Source organism: Chelonia mydas, chromosome 19, assembly GCF_015237465.2.
Source record: "Chelonia mydas isolate rCheMyd1 chromosome 19, rCheMyd1.pri.v2, whole genome shotgun sequence".
Classification (NCBI taxonomy): Eukaryota; Metazoa; Chordata; order Testudines; family Cheloniidae; genus Chelonia; species Chelonia mydas.
In genome coordinates, this window is record NC_051259.2 from 7,034,117 (window position 1) to 7,058,683 (window position 24,567).

Consider the following 24,567-nt stretch of genomic DNA (forward strand, 5'->3'; position numbering starts at 1 on the left):
CTCTATACAGGCAAAACAATGATAGTTTAGGATGTTGTGATAGTAAGCCTTATTGCAAATCTGGAGGAAATTACATATGGCAAAACACACAGAATGAACTTCATTTCCCTCTTTGTCTGCTAGGAACTGAAATCTGACGATGCATACGAGTACCCACATCTTAGATCTCTTAGATCTCTTGTATCTCTGAAATGGGTGTGCCGCTGTGATATACACTTTTGAATGACATAACCTTTAATATCTTGTTCAAATACTACAATTAACAATCTGTTTCTCCCCATTCACATCTCCTTCAGTAAGTTGTTACCAGCTGAGATTCTACAAATACTTTCAGGCATGTAGGTGTTTTCTCCTCTAATGAACTGTCTGTTTAAAATGCGTAAATGTTCTAATTTTTCTCAAAGAAATGAGGAAACCGAGTTTGTGCTGTTTCTTAGCGTACGAGGAAAGTGATTGAGAACTTGATGGCAGTTACGATTGTGAATTGGAAGGACGCCCTGTATTGAATTGTTTACTCCACATCGCCCTCTGTGGTACAGTTTCACTAAACCCTTATGTGGGGGAGGAATATATTGACTAAATTAGTGCCAATGAGCACAGGATTATTCTGCTTTTAAGAAATAAAGCAAGTGGTGCTTAACTTTAGACATACGCTGGCCCGCAGGTAGTTTTCTCTTATTTCTTTATTGTGCACATCAACTATGCTTAGTTGGTTCCTGGAAATCAGTTGAATTAGTCTCCAGCGACTGCACACCATCAGCAGAGCCATTTTGATGTTTGCTTTCTTTTGTTTTTTATGTTCAGTGGAAAATCACTTATTGCGGGGCTCTTTGGAATCCCTTCACTCTAGTACACTCCTGCTTGCTCCTTAGTATACAGCAAAAACTACACTTTGCAAGCAAAATCACACTGGAAAATCTGGGCATCCTTTAAGGTGATTGCAGATCATACACTTTTTTTTTTTTTTAAAATGCTTACTTGGTTTGTTTCTTAATGCAATGTCTTTTTCCTGATTAAGGGTAAAATTTTCAAAAGTGCCTGAGTGGCTTAGGTGCCTATGTTCCATTTTCAACAGTGACAAGTGCTTAGGAGGCTAAATTTCATTGAATGAGACTTGGGCTTCTAAGCACCTAAGTTGCTTTTGAAAATGGGTAAAATTTTCAAAAGGGCCTATATGTCTCTATCTCTTTCTCCCTTCCTTATGTAGCACCTCTTTAGATAAAGTATATTCTTATTAAATCCCTTCAGTTGATAGTTTCTGAAAACATCTGCATTAAGAGAGTCAGCTGCATTTGATAGCTTGGAATTCCTTTCTGGTATGAGAAGATTTGCTTCCTAGCCTACGTTTGTTTTTCTCGCTAATAGCATTATTACCTTACCTTTGAAGCCTGCAGTTATGGAGCATAATGATGCACTCCTTTTGCCAGCTGCCATATCATGGCTTGAATACTTAACTGTGAACAAGCATCTATGCCTCGCATTTTAATTTCTCCATCTCTAATGAACAACAAGCACGTCACTGTTGGAATAGAAATAGCTAAAAACCTGTCACTAGGAACCAACAACAATTACTGTCAAAGATGGGGAATGTTCTCTGCATTTCCAGAAACATTTTTTGTATTAAAAACACATCACCCTGATAAATTACTCAGGCTGAATTTCCTCAGCAGCAGCTAGGTTAGAGTTTAGGGCCTTCTTGTTTGCTTGTCTGCACCAAAATTACGATATTTTTTATCTCTTTTATCATTTTGTACATGCCATACCATCTGTTCTAAGTCTTCCTTTATAGGTAGGCTGTGGATTCTGACTGACGTTTCTTTCTTGCATACTAAGCCTGAGATATTCCTGTAGACATCTACTGGCTAAGCAGGGCTTGCTTACTTTGTAGCTTACTTATGTTGTAGCTTCTTTCTCACCTTAGTCCACAGCCTAACCAAAGTTAACCCCCTACTGAACCTTTACTGCTGCCTGCAACCAGGGACAGGGAAAAAACAGCCAAATTCATGATCCCTCAGAAATCTGGGTAGAAGGTCCCCACTTCTATTTCATGCATTCTGCCCTGGTGTAGACCAAGAGGAAACATGGCTAAACTCAGGTATTTACAAGGAAAGTTGTGCCTTTAATCTTTTATTGTACATTAAAAAGTGGTTATTGCTCCAACTGTATCAGAGGTGTTGACCTCTCCCTCTTGGTAGGGGGGAGTAGCTTTTTTGGCTCAGGATCCAATTTAGAAAACTGTGGGTGGGGCTGACTGCCTCCCTGAAACTGGCACTGGGGAAGCCCTTTTTTATAAAATGCCGCTGCATGCAAACCTCCCAGTGCCTTTCTTCTGGATTGACTACTTGAGAGAGGCTAATGGATATCAAAGGGGGAAGATGTCTGAACTCCGTGACTGCCAGCCTCTTTCTTTGCAGTGGCTTTTGAATCATTGTCTTGTCTGAATGCAAATTTGTTTGCAATGGGAGGATTTAAATCCTATTTGGGCCAATCCTAATCATTCCATCAAATACTAAGATAGATCCCATGTTACCCCCCAGCATGTATGGAATGGCCTTGTCAGGTAATTAAACAAATACATATAAAAGTGTGCTGGCAAAGCTCTGATAGTAAATCTCTTCCATTTGATGACCTCTCACCTACCAGCCTCAAAACATTGTCAGTCATAGGGAACATGTCAGCTTATAAACATAAAGCAACTAGTAAACTAGAGGAGACTCCTCCCTTCCCCCTCCACATTTGTGGAGGGACTCTTAACAAACACCTGGCAATACAGTGTCATGATGAATAGTGGAGACACAAAATGGAAGGAGTACCAGATCCATCCACTGGAACCTCAGTAAAAGAAGTAACTAGTTAAGGAGTGTCCTTGGCCATCATTAGGCAGGGATCCCTTGGGAGTGAATGAGAGGGCTGTCAGCACTGGAAACCTGGTATCCTTGCATAGCAACCATTATCATCATGACTTTGTTGTTTTTTTTGTTTTTGTTTTTTTGCACTAACTGGCTATGTTTTGTAAGGACCATTTGTTACACTGTAGGTGGAATTAGTCAGGCCCAGTCCTAAATATCATGAAGAAATGACCCAAGTTCTCCTGGAATCAAACCAAGGGTTGGCTTCTTGTCTCTGCTGGTCTGTGCCCCACAGTGTTTTGAATTCCACCCTGCTTATCTAAAGTGGATTACAGCATTGGAGAATAGAAGAGATGGCAAAAATAGAGACAAGTGCTGCAGATCTCAACTGGAGAGCAGCCAGCAAAGTAGTGACCATCCAGATGGAAACTGTAATGTGCCTTTGTTAAAAACAAACATACAAAAAAATCCCACCTGCAGAATGTATTACACACCACACATGAGTGCTACGGAGTGAGATTAGAGTACACAGCAGCCAAAATCCTTTTCTCTGCCACTGTCTAGTGTTTCTTTCTCATTTCTCTGAAGAGAAATACAAATGCAGCCTGAGCCCATGTTGATGCTGTCAACACGCAGCGACGGTGAAGCAAAATAGAAATACAATGAAATTTTGTGATCTCCAAAGAGAGGCAAATCACTCCAGGAGAAAGAGGGATCAGAGGGTGGAAGTTGAGTCTGTTGGGATTTGTTACAGCCTGGGTGAGTTGTGAGTCCAATACAGAATTGCCTGAGGCATCAGTTTCACAGAAGCTTTTCCTTCTCAGACAGTGGCTTATGTGGGGTGGTTTTCAGGATTTATCTCTCTCTCCAGTTGTCTTTTGCAGAGCAAGGGCAAGGAGATTTATGCCAGAAATGGACAACCAGTAGGTCTCTCCAAACTGCTCCAACAGTGTTTCACTTCCCCAGTCATCAGGGCTCAGAAGCAAAGAGGGAGAACGAGAAATGGAGTCCATCTATCAGATGCCAGGCTGTCATGCTTCAATGATATTCACTGAAGGCTTGTTTTTTGGAAACTAGAAGAAGGGGAGAAGGGAAAAAGAGGGAGAAATGTATAGAGATTGTTAAGGAAAAGCCATCAGAGATTTGTTCAGTGCAGTAGTGAATTTGTAAATGGTCCTGTTGCCTGCAGCATAATGAAAAGGAGTCGGTGGTGGGGCTGGTTGGTGTTAACACTGGCTACAACTGCTGGGCAAAGGTACAGTCTGACTCTGGACTTTAGAGGCCCAATTTATTATCAGCCTGCACCTTGTGCAACTGTTTACACCAGTTCAAAATGCTGTAATTCTACTTTATTAGCATTTCCCCCGCTTTGCACAGAGGTAAATGACTACATAAGGGCTAGAACAATGACAAACTGGCCCCTAGTAATCCAGGGGTATGTTATGGTGATGGTGTGACTTAGTATCAATGGAGTTTATGCCAGTGTTACTCCAGCATAATGGAGATCAGAATTTTATCCAGGGAAAGCAAAGGGTTCACAACTGTAAAATCCACACAGGCCAGCTGGGTCTACTGCTTGCTCAATGTTGCTGGCGTAAATGTTTGATCCCAAGGGATTGTGGGTAAATACAGAAGGATCGTGAAACATAGAGCTAAGGCTGTCACTCTGTCATAAATTGTCCCTGCACTGGGCAGGGCGAAGGGATCGTGACAGGAGTAATGCCAACAACGGCAGAGTTAACAAAATATTGAGCATCTTTTCCTAAACCGTACCAGTTCATCACCAAAAAGGGCAGTCTGCCAGAGCTGGGAAATAAAGTGTCATCAAAATTCATAGAGCCAAGGGAACAGAAACCATCAGGCAGCTTGGTTGCATCCCTAGCACTTTCCTTATCTCTCTGGAATCAAATGTGGAGCTGCTGCTCACTTTCCAAACCATGGGTATCACCGTCAATCATCCTGGATATCCAGGACTATAGAAATTAAAGTGGAGGGAAGCATTTGCTTCTGGAAGGAAAGTGGCATGTTTGAATTGAAAAGGAGTACTTGTGGCACCTTAGAGACTAACCAATTTAATAAATTGGTTAGTCTCTAAGGTGCCACAAGTACTCCTTTTCTTTTTGCAAATACAGACTAACATGGCTGCTACTCTGAAACATGTTTGAACTGGCAGCTCACAGAGAGAGCCCTGCTATTGTTTTGTTAAGCAGTGATCCTGCAAGTTTCTGGCTGTGAAGGGATTCCTCTGCCCACACAGAACCCCACTGATTTCAGTATTGCTCTGTGTGAGCCCCGCACAGTCAGTTGCAGGATCAGAGCCTTGACTTGTTGCTTGTTGAGTTATCCTCAGTCTCTAGGCTTTGCCTGTGCCATACTTAATTGATTCTGGTGAGGTTCTGCATAACTTGTTTCAAAGAATAAGCAGGAACAGCTCCTTTTGACACAGGCCTCTTCATATTATGATGTAAAATGCAAGTCTCGTTTTCAACAGCAGTGCCAATAAATATAATCAAACCTGAAGGCTTATATTTTTATATCTTGTGGGAAATCAGGGTTGTGCTTAGAGCTGGATGAATAGTAAAAGAAAAATAAAATGGTGCATAATTTGTATTGCGGTAGTGCCTATGAGCCCTAGCTATGGATCAGGACCCCACTGTGCTAGGCACTGTACAAACACAACAAAAAGACAGTCCCTGCTGTGCTAAAACTCTCTTAAAATTCTAATTCTTGTTGGCTGCATTCAAGCCACTTCTGCATCCGCTTTCTGACAACATCCTAGCAAGTGGTGTTATTGCCAGAAATGTTCATGGGTTGGCTATTGTAGAATATTTGTGCAGAGTTTTGAATTCTTAACCATCCATATTCACGCCTCACACCGGCTTCTACAGCGTTTCACCCATCCAGTCAGGGAACAGGGAATGTCTCATGTGACCTATGTGCCCAATCAGATGTAACGAACACAGCTCGAACCCTGAATGCTCACAGTGAGCTGCTCAAAAATGAGCAGGAATGGAAATTAGTGAATAATTTCAAATAATAAATAAAGGAAAGACAATTAGGATCCGCTCCTGAGTAATTTCGAAACAGGAAAAAAAAGTTAAATTAATTGAATAAATGATTTGGTGCAAATTATTTACCCAGCTCTAGTTACATTATAGATGTTATTTGCCACAACATATCTTAAACCTCATAGCAGGTCCTTCTCTTAAAGAGCTGATAAGCTGTTATCTGAGAACAGCCATCACCTATCCCCTCTGCCACTAGCATTCTGACCTGTAATCACTGCTGGGGGGTTTTGAACGTAGCAGTTTTGGCTCCTTCCTTTCAGATTATAGTCCATCACCCATGTACAGCACTTTTCATCCAAAGATCTCAAAATGTTTTACAAAGGTGGGTTAATATTACCCTAATTTCACTAAGGGGGAAAATGAGGCACAGAGGTTAAATGATTTGGCCAAGGCCACCTAGTGAGTGCTAGAGTTGGGAATGGAACCCAGGAGTCCTGACTTGCAGTTGTGCTTTCCAGCCACTAGACCATGCTGTTTCCCTTGTCAGATGGGAGACTCGCTTCTACACGTTGGCCCAATGGAGAGAATGTTATAGCTGGGATCCTTAACAGAAGGTTGGTTTTCAGGTTAATTCACCAGAAGCCCTGCTGGAAATTGATTGGCTGCCTCATCCCCCCCTGTGTGCCGACAGCATCTTACCTTGCTGCGCAGGAGCCCTCCGCTCTGGTGCTCAGGAGTGCTGCTCTCAGACGCACTCTTGGCTTTCTCCTTGTTGTTATTTGGTTCATTATCTTTGATGATGTCATACTGCCTGCAAAACAGGGCGATCACTCCTAGCAGGAAAAAGTGTTAGAGGTCACATGCATGAGCCAGGCCTTTGGAACCTGCAATGATCAGAGCCCATTAGCCTGCTGCTCTGTGCCTTCTGGCAGAGACCTCAGCAGCATTGACACCAAGTCCCAAAGATCCTTTTCTAACACGACTAGTCGGGCTTTGGCTGCTTCCTTCACAGTGTCAAATTCCACTCTAAACCAGTCAGACAAGATCAGGAGATTACTTGTACTCCCACTTCCCTTTCATTAAACAGGACAAATGTTCTAAGCTTCCCGTTTGAATAGCAGTTTACACTGACCCTGTGACCTTTGCTTTGCAAGCACAGGGGCATATTGGAATATCCATTAGTTGGAAATGCACCCTCAAAGCTTTCTTTTTCTGAAGCAAAGAGAGGTGCAGTTGAGCTGGAGGATGTAATGAATGACCTGTGCCTGCCTGAAGATGAAACAAACCAGGGTCTCCTGCTCAGCAGGACATCATCTGCAAATATATGACAGCTACAGCAGGATGAGGTGCCAACGGAAATGTCCTCCCACACATTCAGGCGTGTGGAGAACAAAGCAGGGGCAGCCATGACAAATGAAGAGAGTGAAAATGTCTTTCACAGCGGCTTTTGTGTTATGTTCTGACCAAATAACCACCTCTCTGCCTGCTGGTTTCAAACACAAAGTAACAGAGGTGCCAGGAAGGGCAACTGATAAGCCCATTGCTTCTTGCCTACTGGAAAAGGACCCAACTCACATAAGAATAATATTCTGCATGTATATAGAGTTTCCCACCTGTCGCTCTCAAAGCACTTAACAGTGATAGGTGTTGTTATGGGAGTTCTCGCCAGGTAGTGCTGTTACACATGTTCTTTCTTGCATGCAAGCAAATTGTCAGCTGTGGGAAGACATGCTGACGGTTGCATAAAAGTATCATCATCCTCATTTTCAGATGAGAAATGTAGGCAAAGTGAGGCAAAGACAGTACTAGAACCCGGGTCTTGACACCAAGTCATGCCCTCTGCACTGGGCCATTAGAGAAGCTTGGTGTATAAAGTGAACGGGTATATACATTCAGACTAACTGTAGTTTCCATTCATCAATAATTTCACACTTGAGTCTCAGATGGCTCAGCCACAGGGCTGGGAAAAGTCATGGTCAGAATGAAACTTTGTAAACAGCTCATCAGCTCCAGTGAGATTTTCCTTACCCGCCCACGTTGGGTAAATGGCAGTTGTTTTGTCTAGAAGGGGAATTTACAAGCCTCTTTCAGGGCATTGGACAATTCTGTGCTCACATTATGAGCTCAGTTTCGGAAGATGAAGCATAATTACTTGTCTAGATTAAACCTTTTTAGCTATCTCATTTAATTATTGTACCCCCAAATGATTTTTACAGGGCAGGAGATTTAGCTCTTAATGTGCAGAGACAGTAACTTCTTTATCTAAGGTTTCAGAATAGCAGCCGTGTTAGTCTGTATTCACAAAAGAAAAGGAGTACTCCTTTTCTTCTTTATCTAACTATTTTAAAGGCTTAGGGATTGGAGACAGTGACTAGAACCCAATCTAACCCTGTGGAAAGCAGGTACCAATGGATGGTAAACTCAAGATTTTTCCAGTGGAAAAAATTATATATGAATCTTATTTGGTTGCTGCTAGTCCCTGTGGATTCACTTATAGTTGGAAAGAATCCCAGGGGAACAAGACAGGACACGATTAAGCCTCCTGCCTTTTTATTTAAATTATTATTAACCAAAATTTGTTATCAGATCTGATTTGTGACCTTATTTCATCTCCACATATCTCCGGGGGGGGGGGGATCCTATCTCAGCTGAATTTAGCATAAATGGGCCAAATCCTCTGCTGGTGTAAATTTGACACAGCTGCACTGAAGTCAGCAATTTACACCAACAGAGATTTAAGTCCACTGTCTCTTGAGGACATGATTTAACCCTTCAAACCCTGTCAATCTTCAGGGCTTTATTAATAAATAAGAAAATACACACACACACACACACAAAATTATAAGAATGTTAAGGTGGTTAGTCTTACAAAAGCCAGGCAACAAGCCAGATCCTGCTCAAGTCATGCAAAGGGGCTGTAAAGTCAGCTTCAGCAGTCAGCTGAGGATTCCCCCAGCATGAGGAAATCCAAGGGTGGCACAGAACTGACATAGCAGACTATGCCACCCCCTTTTACAGCTACTGGCATAGGGAGCATGTTGATGGCATGGCTGGGGGAAGGGGCTTCAGCTCTCACAATCCCTGACTGAATGGAGCTCAGGCACAGCTGAAGAATGAACCCATTGTCCAGAATCCATATTTCATAGGGAAAGTCTCCAGCCTCCAGCAATTAAGGGACAGAACGATCACACATTGCTCTAACATCTAAACAAAAGGGAGAAACATTTTACCATCTCCTGTGAGCCCCCTGGCATGTTCTTGGAAGATAGGTGGGGATTGTCCCCTCAACTACACATCTCTAGCTTTGGTTGGCTTCTTTCCAACAGTAGCAGTTTTTCTGTACACACAGTATATGTAGAATGTTCCTGTGATCAGGGCAATGGGAGTAAATACCAACTGGAAATATCGACTGTACTTTATGGGTTATATAATCTACTGTACCGTTAATTTCCTTGCATGCCAGTTCCCTTGTTTCGCCTAAAATATCTTCCCCCAACCAATGTAACTATGTGGCTCACGAGTAAAACATCGTGCTGTTTCATGAATGTTTTATGCTGCAGCAGCAGCAGAGGCAGCTGCTGAACGGAGGCCAGAGGAAGCTGGCGCTCTATACAGAAAACAAACAAACACAAACTTCCCTTTCCATTAACTCATGGCATCCTGATCCCAACCTGGGCAAGGCATAGTGCTGGCTGCTGAGAATGCTGAAAGCTCCAGGCTGATCAGAGGAGTAAGGGTGCACTGTCCTTATATATTTGTTAGATTAAAACAGATGGGCCTGGTCCTCCTCTGGTATAAACCGATGTAGCTCAGAGGGGTTATGCCAGTTTATAGCAGCAGAAGATCTGATCTCAAACTCATAATGGGGAATTCTTAGCTTTCCTGAGCTCCCGGGATGGTTTATTTCTTTTTAAAAATTGTATGGAAGGATTTTGATGCCAGGGTGGAGTTCGCAGATGACACTAAGCTGGGGGGAGAGGTAGGTATGCTGGAGGGTAGGGATAGGGTCCTGAGTGACCTAGACAAATTGGAGGACTGGGCCAAAATAAATCTGATGAGGTTCAACAAGGACAAGTTCAGAGTCCTGCATTTAGGCCAGAAGAATCCCATGCATTGCTACAGGCTGGGGACCGACTGGCTAAGCAGCAGTTCTGCAGAAAAGGACCTGGGGATTACAGTGGACAAGAAGCTGGATATGAGTCAGCAGTGTGCCCTTGTTGCCAAGAAGGCTAACGGCATAGTGGGTTGCGTTAGTAGGAGCATTGCCAGCAGATTGAGGGAAGTGATTATTCCCCTCTATTTGGCACTGGTGAGGCCACATCTAGAGTACTGTGTCCAGTTTTGGGCCCCCCACTACGGAAAGGATGTGGACAAATTGGAGACAGTCCAGCGGAGGGCAATGAAAATGATTAGGGGGCTGGGGCAAATGATTTATGAGGAGAGGATGAGGGAACTGGGCTTATTTAGTCTGCAAAAAAGAAGAGTATGGGGGGATTTGATAGCAGCCTTCAACTACCTGAAGGGGGGTTCCAAAGAAGATGGAGCTAGGCTGTTCTCACTGGTGGCAGATGACAGAACAAGGAGCAATGGTCTCAAGTTACAGTGGGGGAGGTCTAGGTTGGATATTAGGAAAAACTATTTCAGAAGGAGGGTGGTGAAGCACTGGAATGGGTTACCTAGGGAGGTGATGGAATCTCCAGCCTTAGAGGTTTTTAAGGCCCGTCTTGACAAAGCCCTGGCTGGGATGATTTAGTTGGGGTTGGTCATGCTTTGAGGAGCGGGTTGGACTAGATCACCTCCTGAGGTCTCTTCCAATTCTAATCTTCTGTGATTCTATGATTTATTGACCCACCTGTTCGTGGCCCCTTCCAAGCCACTGTTGTCTAAGGAAATCCTCTGGGCACTCTTCTAGGCCCTATCTCACTGCAAAGTGGCTCCAGGATTGAAAAAGTGCAAAGGGGATCTTTGCTCCATCCTGCTACCGCACCAAGCACTCTTCAGCCACAGCTGTGGGTCTGACCCTACAGTACTGACTTTTAAATCATATGGGCCCCGAATCTGTAGCCCTGCTACAGCAAAGCTCCCATTGAATCAATGGGATTTTTGGTTGCATGAGGTCTGCAAGATCAAGCCAAGATTTTCAAAAATGGGTTTAGGTTCCTAAGTCCACATTTAGGCAAAACATCTGGCTGGACTTTAAAAAGTGCTGAGTGCTCAGCCGCTACTTTTGGCATTTAGTTTGCTTGTCGTTGCTACAAATTTCCCCTTTTCCTCCCCTGCCCTTGGCCCATCCGACCCATAGGTTCATATGTTTTAAGGCCAGAAGGGACCATTAAATCATCTAATTTAGGCTGATGTCACTGGAGCTCTGTAGTGGGAATTTCTCTCTCTCTCTCTCACACACACACAATTCTTCAGACTGGGGCATTTCCTATATCACTCATAGACCTGTGCAGGTTGTTTGCTCACAGAGTCTTCATCCTTTCCATAGCCTCATCGATAATAGTACAGAGTTGACCAGGTTTGCTCTCAGATGTGTGAGAAATTTGCTCTTTAAACAATTCTTTTTATCCTTTTACCAGATTTTAAGAGGATTCAGGTTCATTGCTGACCACCTGATATTTTAGGTTTGGATGCTCCAGATCATTTGTCCTTTTAACAGTTCAATCATTTTAATAGATCTAGAAAGTGGGTTTTAGTAAATATAGAATGACGGATGCTTGAGAGTGAGACAGGAGGTTGTAATTCACTCTTGATTTGTGATGTTTGTCTTTAGAATATCACCACACCTCTTCACAAGAATTACTGGCTTGTGTGTGACCTGCAGGCGTGTAATGGGCCAGATATAGTGACCTTGGCACACTTCACTTGGGCTGCATTGTGTTAATGAAACAGAAGGCGCTAAAGGGGCTGGATTCTGCTGCAGGATTAAGGAGATTACCATCAGTTTTTTTCTGGAAGGATTGAGAATATAGGATTTGCCACTGCAGATCGGACAACTGGTTCATTAAATCCATTATCCTACCTCCTGCTGTACTAAATGAGACAACTTCAGCCAGTCCAGTATCCTGCCTCCAGCAGTCGCCAATACCTGATGCTACAGAGGAAGGTGAAATGCACTTATATCCAAATGTGCAATGCTGTATACAAGGGGCAGGAGTAGGAATTTCTCTGCATATCTTTTCCTGGCCATCATGGGTGTATACTCACACACCCACAAAGTGAATGAGCTGACTCTGGGACATTACATGCCTTCGTCATAGGTCCTGCTACCAACCTGCCCACATGAATAACACCACGACAATGATGAGAATTTCCCCAGCTCGCAGCTGCTGGTTCTTCCCCATCTCCTTCATTGTCACCTCATCTGCACAGGGGAGAGAGAGAGACAATGAGATCCATTTGTGCAATGAGTTCAGTCAGACTCTGCCTGCTCCTTTCACATGCTCCTTCCCCATCTCACTAACTCACAGACATTTAGTGAGCAAAGCCGGGTGGCTGCAGATCTGAAAACCCCTTGGAAGATTTGGAAATGTAAACCCCAGCTGACCACATTAAAATCTCTCACTGGGCTGGTGTCCAGTTTAACTATGTGCCCCCAGCCTTGGACAGTGAGCGTACAAGGTTCAAAAGTAGCATGAATTGTTCAGAGTCATCATGCCTCAGTCAGCTGTTAGCATCGTCATTCCTCTCTCTGTGTGTTAGGGTTTTCTGTAGCACCCATCACTGGCGTATTCTAGCCATCGCATCACTATTCTGTGCAGAATTCCTGCCAGCCCAGCTCAGGATTTATGCCCTGTAGTATGCAGGGTTGGCATAATCTTTTTCAGCAGAGCTGCAGGATGCAGGAATGAGTAGTACCTCTTCACAAGTCCTAATGTACAGCTGTGGCCTCAAAGGACTACAAAGATTGCAGTTCAGATCTCCTGGGAAGCAGACAATGCTCTTCTCAGTGTTTTCAGTTGAACAGCAATTCACTATTGACAGGCTCCAAATCATTTCAGCAGAAAGAGTCAAGACCTCACAGCATCCTAGGAACCGTGGATGAGACCCCTGCAATACAATATGGCCTAATCTAATCATCTAGTAACCCTTTATAACCCGGACTCCTGCTCCTCCCTATCCCCTGTTCATTAAAGTGCCTTGCTGCTGCAGAACGTCTCTTTGACCTGCCTTGGCACCGTCTGATTTTGGCCGGATGTCTGCTCAGAAGGGACAAATTAAAAAGCACTTCCCTGACTGGCAGTAACTGATTTGGCAGAAACATTTCAGATTTTAAAAAAGCAGGATATCCATTGGTCTCTTAGAATCCAAGTGCAGGGAGGTTTAGTGAGTCTCATCTTAGTTCTGCTGCAGCATCCCTGGCATGGATCCCCGGGGGTTCTATCCCAAACTGCGTGCACAGTCTGACCAAGAATTTCCCCAGGTACTCTTAATTTGCTAGGTATGCTCCTGCCAGACACTAGTCCTGAGCCCAGTCCTCATTCCCTCTGCCTCTAAGCTACCCCCTGAGGAAAGAGCAATGGAGATTCAGGTGCGGCAGCACTAGCGGCTGGGGTTCTAGGCATTATTATACTGAAACAGGCTGGTCTTGCTGTGGTTAATGTGATATACAAAAGTCACATTACCAGCAAGGATTCTTGTGTCCTTACCATTAGGGAGTAGCCCAGTCTTGACACTAGTATAGTCTCAGACTAAGGGCTGCAGTTGGAAGGGATGTGTAGCTGGTATGCGTTAGATTCCTCTACACTCATTTAAACTCTTAGTGCTGCTTATCCCACTTACTGGTGTGAGTTTAAGGGCATCTAGGCTGGGGGAACTTACCTGCCCAGCAGCTGGAAGATGCAATAAGAAAGTAGGAACGGCCTCCTTCAATTTACACATCCTTATTCCGTCCTGTCGGTTGCTTTCCATGCTGCACACCTCACTTCTGGCTTCTTGACATGAGTTACACCAGCTTAGCCTCTCCTAGCCTCGTTCACACTCAGCTAGACCCAGTGCATTGACTCAGAGGTGATGTAAAGGGGGTGTGAATTGCACACCAATGGGAGGGTCTGAGTCTGAAGGAGCATAAATTGGTGTAACAGGCACATTTAGGGAGCCATCTGAAGCTACAAATTGCCATCACTCCCTGTAGGCTCAGGCTGACCTCAGAATTTGGCCTTACAGGTATAGGGGACTGAGTAGCCTGGGGCAGTGGGATGAAAGAAGGAGGCTTTTACCTCTACATCCCGGTTTCCAATCTGACCCTTGTTAGTTTCCTCTACATCCTCCCACCCCAGTCATGGGGAGAGTGAGAGATCAGCAGAAGCTGCCAGTGACTTCAGGGGGCAGGTGAGGCCAGGAGAACTCCTGTGTCTGACCTCATCATACAATCTTCAGGCACTTTCACTAACACGGGCGCCCGTGAATTGTTCGGTTTTTTGTTTGTTTCCCAGCATATGTGCAGAGCCTGAATAAACAATGAGGGCCAGGTCCTCAGCTGGTGAAAACTGGCATAGCTCCAAGTCAGCAGAGCCACACCAACTTTCACCAGCTGAGGATTAGGCCGAGATCTTATCTCTGTATTGGTGGTTTTCACTGACTTGCTATTTTTGCCTCAGGGAGCTGAACCTACCAGAGATCTGGTCTTGTCACAGTATTTCCACCATACGAGAACTCCAACTCCTGAGCCTTAGCTTTGGTCTCATAAACATTTCTGTGGGCCAGTAACAAACACCCATGGAGAATGTAAACAGAAATGCTAGAACCTGCGCGTAACATGCAGGTTAAGAGAGTCCCAGAACACTACACACTTTGCCGATGTGTTACATCTGCACATCCCCCATGCCCACTCCTGTGTGTAGTTACCCCCTGATCCCACTGACTACAATGGGACTGCAACAAGTGAATTTAGCCCTGCCTGCACTTAGCTCAACTGTTCTTATTTTTGAATGCACCAGGCACTATTTCCCACTTTGCTGGGCAACACTGCCCTGCATCTGGGGCAGCCCATGGAGCCATATAAGAACTTGCCCACACTTGCCTTTATTCTTTGAGGCCAGCTTCTCGGCTTCCCTGGGGGTCTTGAAGAGGACGGGTTCACTGGCTGGACTCTGGCCCTGGATGCTGATGGACTGGACATGCACAATGTACTCAGTGTCCTCCTCCAGGTCCCAGAGGGCGCATGAGCGGGTGGTGGTGTTCACCTCTTGGATGAAGCGCAGCATCCGCACATCCTTCTTCTGCAAGCCCAAGGCAGGAAAGCACAGTTGCTCAGAGGGAGGGTTCTCTCTCTGGGTGACGGACACCTTGCTACATAGATGCTTTCCACTGCTCCCCAGGGCCCCTGACAGCACCTTAGTGCTGCCATTTAAAGTCCCCCTAGACCGGGTGTAGGAGGAAAGACATGCTCTAATCTGATCACAGGCTTCTCGAGCAGTGAGAGCAGCTACAGCTGCTTTTATGCAAGCGGGTGCAGGTGACAGCCACTCGCTCATCCAACTTGCCAGAAACAGTGGGCCCAGCCCTCCTCCCACTGACATCACCGACACAAGTGTAACTCCACTGACTTCAAGGGAGATACTCCTGATTGATACTGGAGGGAAATCAGGCCCAGTACTAGTAGAGAAGGTGACCTGGTAACGGCTTGGTGGAGAGGGGCTGGTTCCATTTCCCCTGAGATTCAGAGCCAGTTGGATGAATGGTTCAGACTCTGGATCTCTCTAGTATTTATCCGTACCCTAAGGGCAAGGGTGTGCAACGCCTGTATCACCTGGTAACACACGCCAGCTCCCAGGAGCTCACTCACTAGCTCCAGCTTTATAATGTCACAACAGAGAAGAAGCCACAAATTCCATTCAAAGCATCTGGAGCTTCTGGGTGACATTCACCCTGTGCAGCGCCCAGCACAAGGCCTCGGCACCTCTAGTGTCCCTGGCTCCTCAGAGATGTCATGGTGCTGATGCTTTGTGCTGGCCTCTACACGGGTGAATCTCATACTCTATGAATGAAATGGCAACCTCCCAATGCTGGCTTTAAAGGGATGTCCTCTCATCTTCCCCATGCAGAAGCTTCTCATTGTTCTATCCCTGTTGGCTCTTACCCACTGGGCAGAGCTATTGCTGAGATTTGGGGCTGATGCTAGCTCTGGCAGGTTGCATTTTCTGCCTAGTCACCTTTGGGCCCTGGAAGCGTGAAGGCATTAAATCATTCTGACCTGCCCCTGCTCTCACTGAAGTCAGCAGCAAAACTCCCAGGGGCATGACTGGGAGCAGCCTCATGCTCTGAGCAGCGTTGTGTGCATAGCTATAACTGCTTTCCCTGCCATGAGAAGTAATAAGAGCTGGGTGGGGCATGGGGTGGAGATGGATAGGGGAGTCCTTCGTGCACGATGGGGTGGAGGATGGGCAGGGGAGTCCTGGGTGGGGCTTGGGGTGGAGATGGGTTGGACAGTCCACCAACCTATCTCTCCTCCAGTCTCCCGAACCACTGAATCCTCTAGGGTGATTTCACTGATGGATCAATTCCCCTGCTCAGCCCCTTTGCTGTGAAGACCATGAGTTGCTTTGCACAGTCACCCCTATCCCTGGGGGTAATCATCCTGGTTGATGCTAACTTGTCTACTCCCCTGTCAGTGTGCAGTTCTTCTCTGACGGCAGGATTATACGTTTGGGGCATGTTCTAAATCCAAACCCATGGAAATGGGTTAAGGTGAAGAAAGAGGCTGACTCTGTGTCAGTGCTCTGCAGGAGCCTTGTGAGAGCTGCAGGCAGGGCGGGCTGCACCATGATAAATCCAGAGTTTGCCCTTTCTTCCCTGCTACTAAGGCTCAAAGCAGGTGGGGTAGAGCTGAGGGAGACCCAGCACATGTGGAGAGGAGGGGGGCCATATGGTGAGGATACCTGCTGGGAGATTGCAAATCCAATAACAACTTCATCCTCCAGAACATCCCAGGTCACAACAGCCGAGTTGGCCTTCAGATGTTTGACTGTGACATTGACTGGAGCGGACGGGCTGTCTGCAAGGAGACAAAACACAAGCTTTACTATGGCAAAGTCACTGATGTAGGCAGGAGACAGGGAAGGAGGTAGAGAGGATGAGCAATTGAATATATCTGCTCTATATTTAATGTCATCTCTATATATTATACAATACATATATTTAGTGCTATGTACAGTATATAATCTGTACTTAATAGCTTATGGATCTCTAATACTTTAACTGTACCTAATGCCCTATTTATAAGTGATACAGTGAAGCCAATACAAGAGACATTGGGCATCAGACATGGTTTCCTGCAATAAGAGGAAACAGGATTTAATCCAGGTCAGCCACTGCCCCTTAGCTAAGGGAGTTTGGGGCTGCAGATGCCCTTCACCTATGTACTGGCTCCAGGTGTGTGGAACTTTGAGACGTAGACACACCATGTTTTGGTGGCCATTAAGTTCTCCAGGCCCCTTGGATGATTTAGAGTGGCATTAAACCTGCATATAAAATATTTAACCCTTGCATCCCAAACTCATGCTGATAAAGCTTTTACACCACTGAACGCCATCACGTATTCTTCATCTAGCTAGTCTGTCACACACACCCCTGCTTTCTCCTTTAGATCTTGCCCTGACTGCAGTGAGAGTGAAAGGCAAACAGCACCCTGCCTGGGTATTCAGCAGGTTGCAGAGGGTGGCCTGTAGTTGGAAGTATGGACATGCTGGTGCCCTAGTTAACGCCCTTGAAGAGGGGGGTGTTTATTTATTTTTATTTCCCTGCTGCTTTGAAATGCTGATGCTTTACAAGCTCCCTGGCGGTGCCACAAGGCCAAAGAAGGAAGAAGTTAGGTCTCCTTTGATTTATTTATTTTAAATGACCACATTTGTGAGGCTGGTGAGCGGACTGCTGACAGGCTGACTGATCAGAGCTCTTCAAAGTGAGGGACTTGCTGAACTTCCAACCAACCCTCCTGGCTTAGAACTAACAGGAAAGAATGTGCTGAGCAGTGACCCTATGCTCCCTTCCAAACAACATTCTCTGTCAAGACCTTGGAGCTTCCATTGCCAGCAGGTGTGATCATGCTTCAAAAGCTCCAGGAATCAGTAACGAGGCAATTAGAAAGGGGGCGGGGGGTCTAGACAAGGCATCAGGCCCAGATTGGTTCCAACCCACAGTCCTTCAGGAAGCAAAAAGGGCAATAAGAAAGTCCCTGGGCCAGACTGTTGGAATCTCACAAAAGGCTGGGCAGTGGCTTGAAATGGAGCAGTAACTAATGATCGGTGGCTCAAAGAGTTTGGAGAGGGAAGATCCTTAATTTGATCAGGTCAGCATCGATCAGAAATTGTTGCCATCTGTTCCGTGGCCCACATGAAACGCATTTGTGATCCCAGCAGCCAAAAAAATTCCCTTTCATTACGGTCAGTAAATGAGCCCCTGGCTGGTAGCCTCATTAGAGAGGCCAAGGACAGGACGGGCCACTGGGCCAGTGCTCCTTTCTCACCCCTAGCACAGTCCCTTCTGGACTCAGCTGAGGCAGCACGGTTGCTCTACCTGCTGAGGCACAAAGCGAGGACAGTTTCAGTCCAGCACTTTCCACTATTATTTAACCCTCCTTTAAAAACCCAATTGCAAATCAGAGTAGGGTCTTATTTTAGTAAGGGGCAGTTTGCAGAGGTTCACACAGGGAAGGTCCGTGAGTCATGCCTGATGAATTTGCTAGAATGTATTGAGGCTCTGACTGAGCTGAGAGGTGGGGTGGGGATGCAGCAAACAAAACAGGCTCTGATTGCAGCATAGTAACAGTGCTTTGAGCTAGGTGTCTACCCCCTTCTAAAGTACAGCCAGACAGCTAAATCCCTGCAGGTTGTGCTTTCCCGATGTCGCTGAGAGAGGTTACCACAGCATGGGGTGATTTATACCGCCTGGGATAGGGAAGGTTATTGAAACAAGTGAATTACCGTCTTAGTAACGGGAAACAGAGTGTATGGGTAAAAGAGCATTCAGGATGGGGAGAAGGACTATGTGGGTGGCACCAATACTGGCATCTGAATCCCCTTTATTTAGCAGGGATATTAATGACCTTGAGGAAAGGATAATATCAAAAATGTCTAAATTTTCTGATGACATAAAATGTGGGGGAGGTGGGAAGAGCCAGCAGAGACAGAGAAGGAGAGCAAACACCTTCAACATGAGTAGGTTAAATAAGGCTGCGAGGCGGTGACGTGATAGTGAAGTGCACTGCAAGGTTGCAGCCCGAACGTTTCCACAGAGACGGGAGCCTATAAAGCAGGAGTCACAATACAGACCAGGAGAGAGAGCAGGTGGGGAGGGGGATTAAGGATACTTCACTACATCCATCCGCACAATAGAAACCCCAAGAGACTGAAGGATGGTAAAGGGAGATGCATTAGAATCAAACGCAATGGGCCTAAGTCTGCTCTCCCTTTACCGCACTATAAATCAGGACGCACTTCATTGAAATCAATGTAGTTCATCCGGTAGAAAATTGATGTGAGACTCAGCATTTCCAGAAATGTGAAGCAAGGGAAGTAAGTTCTCCGCGGACAGAGCTGAGTGAATAATTTGCAGCGAAGGTCCTGGAAGATCCAGGATGAGATTGTGATTTCCTCAAATCTATTTGCTGTTTGGATTTATTCCGTGAACTTTCGTACTCTCTGGGTCGATCACTCTTTGGAATTCCAGTTGTGTTGCGATTAGATAGATGAGATCCAGTTTCTGCTCTCTGACTGGCTCTGTGTGAGCATTTTCAGCATGAATGCTTAGGTGAACAAATCTAAATGTTGAATTCCCTGATACTGTGCGTGCAGCTCCGAATTTTGCTTTCTGTGAATGCTTATGTCGGTAAAACTCAAACTGTTACCAGCAAGTGACCCCAGAGGCAGAGGGGGTAATGTTCCTCTGAACTCATTTCAACATGCAGGCAGGATATCTGGGGAACATTCTATGCAACAGTCACCCAGCCCTCCCCAGGCACATTAATTCCTGATGCACTAGGAACGGCTGCATCAGCCTTTTAGTCAATAATAGACCATATGTTCCAGGGTTTGTGATTTAGCCTTTTAACTTAATTCCAACTCATAGGCCATAACCCCACTGGAGCAAATTCCTCTCTCAAAACTGGAAGAGCATCTGTTTGGCGGAGTTTGAGTTAGCGACATGCATGCACATGAAAAGATGTTCTCCTTTTTGTGCCAGGGGAACTCACGGCCCCATTTGTTTAGTTAAAATAAAATCATGCCAGTTTCTCATGGGCAATGGCTGCTGTGAAACAAACCATGATCACTCTTTTGTTTCCTTCCAGCAGGGAGCTTTCACAAGGTGGACCCTTGCCCTGCATACCCCAGGTGCTGTGTGTCACAGCCATGCCTCACACCTGCATACTCTGGGCCCTTTTGGAAAGAGCAGGGCATAGCATTCCCCATGCAGCAAGGAGGCACAAGCAGTGAAGATTACCATGAATATGCTCTTAATGCTGAGAACTCCTTTTTTCCTCTCATTAAATGCTCTGCTGATTATTAAGCAGCTTTTTTTCTTTAAAGAGAGAGAAAACGTTTATGGCTTTGGACTGACTTGTCGCTGGCCTCTCATCTTATCACCAGTGGCTCCTGGAGTCAGGAGCAGGAGACCTGTAGGATGGGAAGCTCCCTACCTGCCTGTTAGGTTGCTGTTGCACAGGGGTTGATATCACAGCCCTTGCTGGTGTCAACCAATAATCACCCAGCACATCTATTAGCTGGGGAGAGTGAAACACTGGAATGCGTTACCTAGGGAGGTGGTAGAATCTCCTTCCTTAGAGGTTTTTAAGGTCAGGCTTGACAAAGCCCTGGCTGGGATGATTTAACTGGGACTTGGTCCTGCTTCGAGCAGGGGGTTGGACTAGATGACCTTCTGAGGTCCCTTCCAACCCTGATATTCTATGATTCTATGATTCTATGACTAAAAACTACACCATGAATAGTATGTAGAGTACCCTGCCAATCCATACCCAGTGCTAGAGTGGTACCCAGACTATGCCTACTAGCTCATATCTACCTATGGATTTGTACCTATAGGTACTTCTATGCCTGACCAATATCTGATCTATACCTAATACCCTATATATCATCACTATCGGATCTATATTCAATACCCTATGTCCAGCATACCTAATATAGTACCTGACCTATACCTGATTGACTATGCCTACCTCATAGCTGCTCTATATTTAATGTCATCTCTATATATTATACAATACGTATACTGTACTTAATCTGTACTTAATAGCTTATGGATCTCTAATACTTTAACTGTACCTAATGCCCTATTTATAAGTGATACAGTGAAGCCAATACAAGAGACCATCCTTGTTAGCCAGCATCTTGCTTTAAGAGTCTGGCCTAGAGTAGTCTTGGATACAGTGAGGGTAGTTCTGCTCCATCAAACTGATTTTTCTCGGTCCCCTGCATAGTTGCTTAAGAAAGGTACCAGACCCACCCAAAGCCCTGTGCCTGCCGTCCAGCCACGTAAGCTGAGAGCCCAATCAGGTATCCATTTCTGGCCTGGCCTCAGCTACAGGTCTCCCAGACACTCTTCTGTCTTCTCTCGGCCCTAAGAGGGGAGATCATAGAATCATAGAATATCAAGGTTGGAAGGGACCTCAGGAGGTCATCTAGTCCAACCCCCTGCTCAAAGCAGGACCAATCCCCAACTAAATCATCCCAGCCAGGGCTTTGTCAAGCCTGACCTTAAAAACTTCTAAGGAAGGAGATTCCACCACCTCCCTAGGTAACACATTCCAGTGTTTCACCACCGTCCTAGTGAAAAAGTTTTTCCTAATATCCATCCTAAACCGCCCCCACTGCAACTTGAGACCATTACTTCTTGTTCTGTCATCTGCTACCACTGAGAACAGTCTAGATCCATCCTCTTTGGAACCCGCTTTCAGGTAGTTGAAAGCAGCTATCAAATCCCCCCTCATTCTTCTCTTCTGCAGACTAAACAATCCCAGTTCCCTCAGCCTCTCCTCATAAGTCAGATGTCTTTTGCCTACTTCAGCACAAGTTCCTGAAGGATTTCCCCCTCAGAGCCCGATCCCTTTGACTTCAGCTTTGGTTAGTATCCACCCCATCTCAACCCATGCACTGTGAGGAATCAGCAGTTTTCTGCAGTGTCACCCTTCCTGAATGCTGGCTAACTTTCCTTGAGCCCTGGCTGCTAAAGTCTTAGTGGGGTTTCTGACAGCTCCCAAGTGACTTAGACGCACAAGTCTCACTGTAAGTCAATGGAACCTGGGTTCCTTAGCTGCTTTTGAAAATCTGACCCTAAGTCTCCCTCCACTAGCTTCCTTGCAAGGGCGACACCAGGCACTTTTTGACCAAAGATCAGATGTGGTATGTTGGACTCTTTAGATACTAGGTGACAAATGTACAAAATGAGAATTGCAGTCTAGCCAGAAGACACAGGGCTTCATTTCTCAAAGCTTACTCTTGCTTTCTGTAACAGGGGTTCTTAGAATAGGGATGTCTGCTCTTGGGAATTCATAGCCTTCCTATAAGAGTCACAAAAGCGGTGTGTGCATGTGTGAATAGAAAAGTTCACACACACTGTGCAGTACTAGCCTCTCGAAGGGAAGGCAGGCTCAAACTGTTTACAGGCTCCCATCCACCTGGAGAAGGGAATAGGCCCCAACACAGTTAAACAGAAATAAACTAATCAGTCCCTTACTGTCCCTTGGACAGTATGTAGGTATTTCATTCCCATTGCACCTATGGACAAACTGAGGCAGACATTAAATGAGGTGCCCAAGGTCACAAAGAGAGTCAGTGCTAGGGGCTCACTGAGCTCAGGAATTCCTCGCTCCCCTGCTTGAACCACACCTCTTGCTGTTGCAGATCTTTCTTTGGAAACAACTCTCAGTTAGCAATGCCCTGTTTAGCAGTGAGCCTTTACTGTGCAGTTGAGAGTACAAGCCAATTTCGTGTCCCCTTGCCATGCAGGCTGCAGGAAGAAGTAATTAAACAATGGAAGTGAGGATCTGTGGTACTGTCACATTATTTGAGGTCACTTCCACTGGCTGAGTCATCTGTTCAGAAGGTGGATATGGTATTGGAGTCCATTTCTAAGTTTAGTCTCCCCTGGTTTGGGGTGCAAAGGTGAGAAACCTCCCAAGCAATCTGTTTGCTTTGAGCTCAGCTCCTTCAGAAGCTGCAAGTAGGTCTGTGACTGTACTTGAAAGCAGATGGAGTATAGTGAACTCGCTTCCCACTCTAACATGGCTTGCACTGGGACCATGGGTAATTTCTGAATTGCTTAATTCCTATTCTGCAGGCAGCTCCTTTACTGCAGTGAAAGACTTAAATTCTTCACAGCCTCCAGCAAGAGGGCCAGGAGCCTAAGCCACAGCCAAGGCTCTTAAATGGATCAGTCTTTCCCATCACTACCTGGTCCCTTCATTGCATCCTTGAGCCCAGGCAGGACCTACCAGCTGCATGTCCTTTCCTAGGGGAAGCGATAAATGTCAGGATTAAATCACCATGGCTTTTTGTTCCCTGTGCCATGACCTTTACAGCAGAAGCAAGTGGCATAAGAACATGACCTGCAGGGGAAGGAGCTGTTGTTAAATCTTCTGAATAATGTTCTCTCCAAGGCACTGAAGCACACCCGCTCTCCCTTTGAGGGCTGTGGGGGTCCTTTCTCTCCAAAGCAGAGATGTGTGTGAAAGGAATTGCTTTAGTTCCATCTCAGAGCCCTTTCTTTGCTCTCACAGTGGGATTTTCTTCAGCAGGTATAATTGCTTGTCAACTTTATGCGGTATTTAGCAAGGACTGAAGCAATCTTCAGCTTTCTTGAGTGTTTTAATGACGGAAGTCTGCAGGGGAGTGGGAGGGAGCATGGACCCGTCCACCACTGCCATTCAGGCGCTGAGTCACATGAGAGAAATGAAATCAGACAGTTTCATAGAACAAAAAGCCCAACTGGTGATTATTTAGTGCTAGAAAGGAGTCAATTATTTCCTGCAGACCACCCACCCCCTTACAAAATGCTACAGTCATGGTCCAAACTCCACAGCCCCCACTCACCAACTTCATGGGGAGCTGTGGGTGTATATGTGAAGGCATTGGGCCAGATTCTCAGTTTGGACTAGGTCATTTTGTGCCATTCAGGCAGCACAAAGGAGCTGGATTCTGGCCATAATTGGCCAGGTGAGAATTGCACTGGTGGGAGGAACTGGCGGAGCTGATCTTCAGCTGGTGTATAAGTTAAAGTAGCTCCTTAGCTGTGTTAACTCACCGCAGGGCTGGCATACACCACCACCAGTCCCTGATGCCCCCCAATTTCCTGAACTGAGTGGCTATCAGTTGCAGGAGACACTCTTCCCTAGAATCTGGCTTGCAGAGTGTAATCAAGCAGATCCTTCTTTGAAGTTAGCATTGATAATGACTGAAGGATTGGGCCCTAGCCTAATGTTTCAGATCATTATGCTCCAGTATTTGTTTATAAGCCCCCAACCTGATTAAATCCTAGAGACAGGAAGAAATGGGGATGGTATGGGTTTTAATTTTTCAGTCCAAGGGCCAGATCCGGGGGACAATTTAATCCAGAGCCCACATATTCAGCGTGTTTCAGATATAAAGTTCTGGTTTATGGCCCCTCTCTGTCTGCTGCTATGTAACATGAGAGAAATGTTCTTAGCAAGCTGGAGAATGTAATAAACCACTTGCTCTTTTACATTTAGAGACCAG

General features: G+C 45.6%; 1 protein-coding gene across 3 annotated transcripts in view; it reads right to left on the reverse strand.

Moving 5' to 3' along the window:
- Positions 1-665: 665 nt before the first annotated feature.
- FNDC5 (fibronectin type III domain containing 5) overlaps positions 666-24,567 on the reverse strand; it is a 32,982-nt gene continuing 9,080 nt past the window's right edge. For 2 of the 3 annotated variants that reach the window (XM_043532400.1, XM_007067583.4), the window contains 5 exons: positions 16,741-16,856; positions 14,883-15,081; positions 12,135-12,224; positions 6,557-6,690; positions 666-3,922 (listed from right to left, as the gene is read on the reverse strand). In XM_043532400.1, the coding sequence (XP_043388335.1) occupies positions 3,881-3,922; positions 6,557-6,690; positions 12,135-12,224; positions 14,883-15,081; positions 16,741-16,856 (581 nt within the window). In that variant the 3' untranslated portion in view covers positions 666-3,880. The remainder of the gene's footprint in view (positions 3,923-6,556; positions 6,691-12,134; positions 12,225-14,882; positions 15,082-16,740; positions 16,857-24,567) is intronic. The other variant, XM_037882020.2, reaches the window with a different exon arrangement.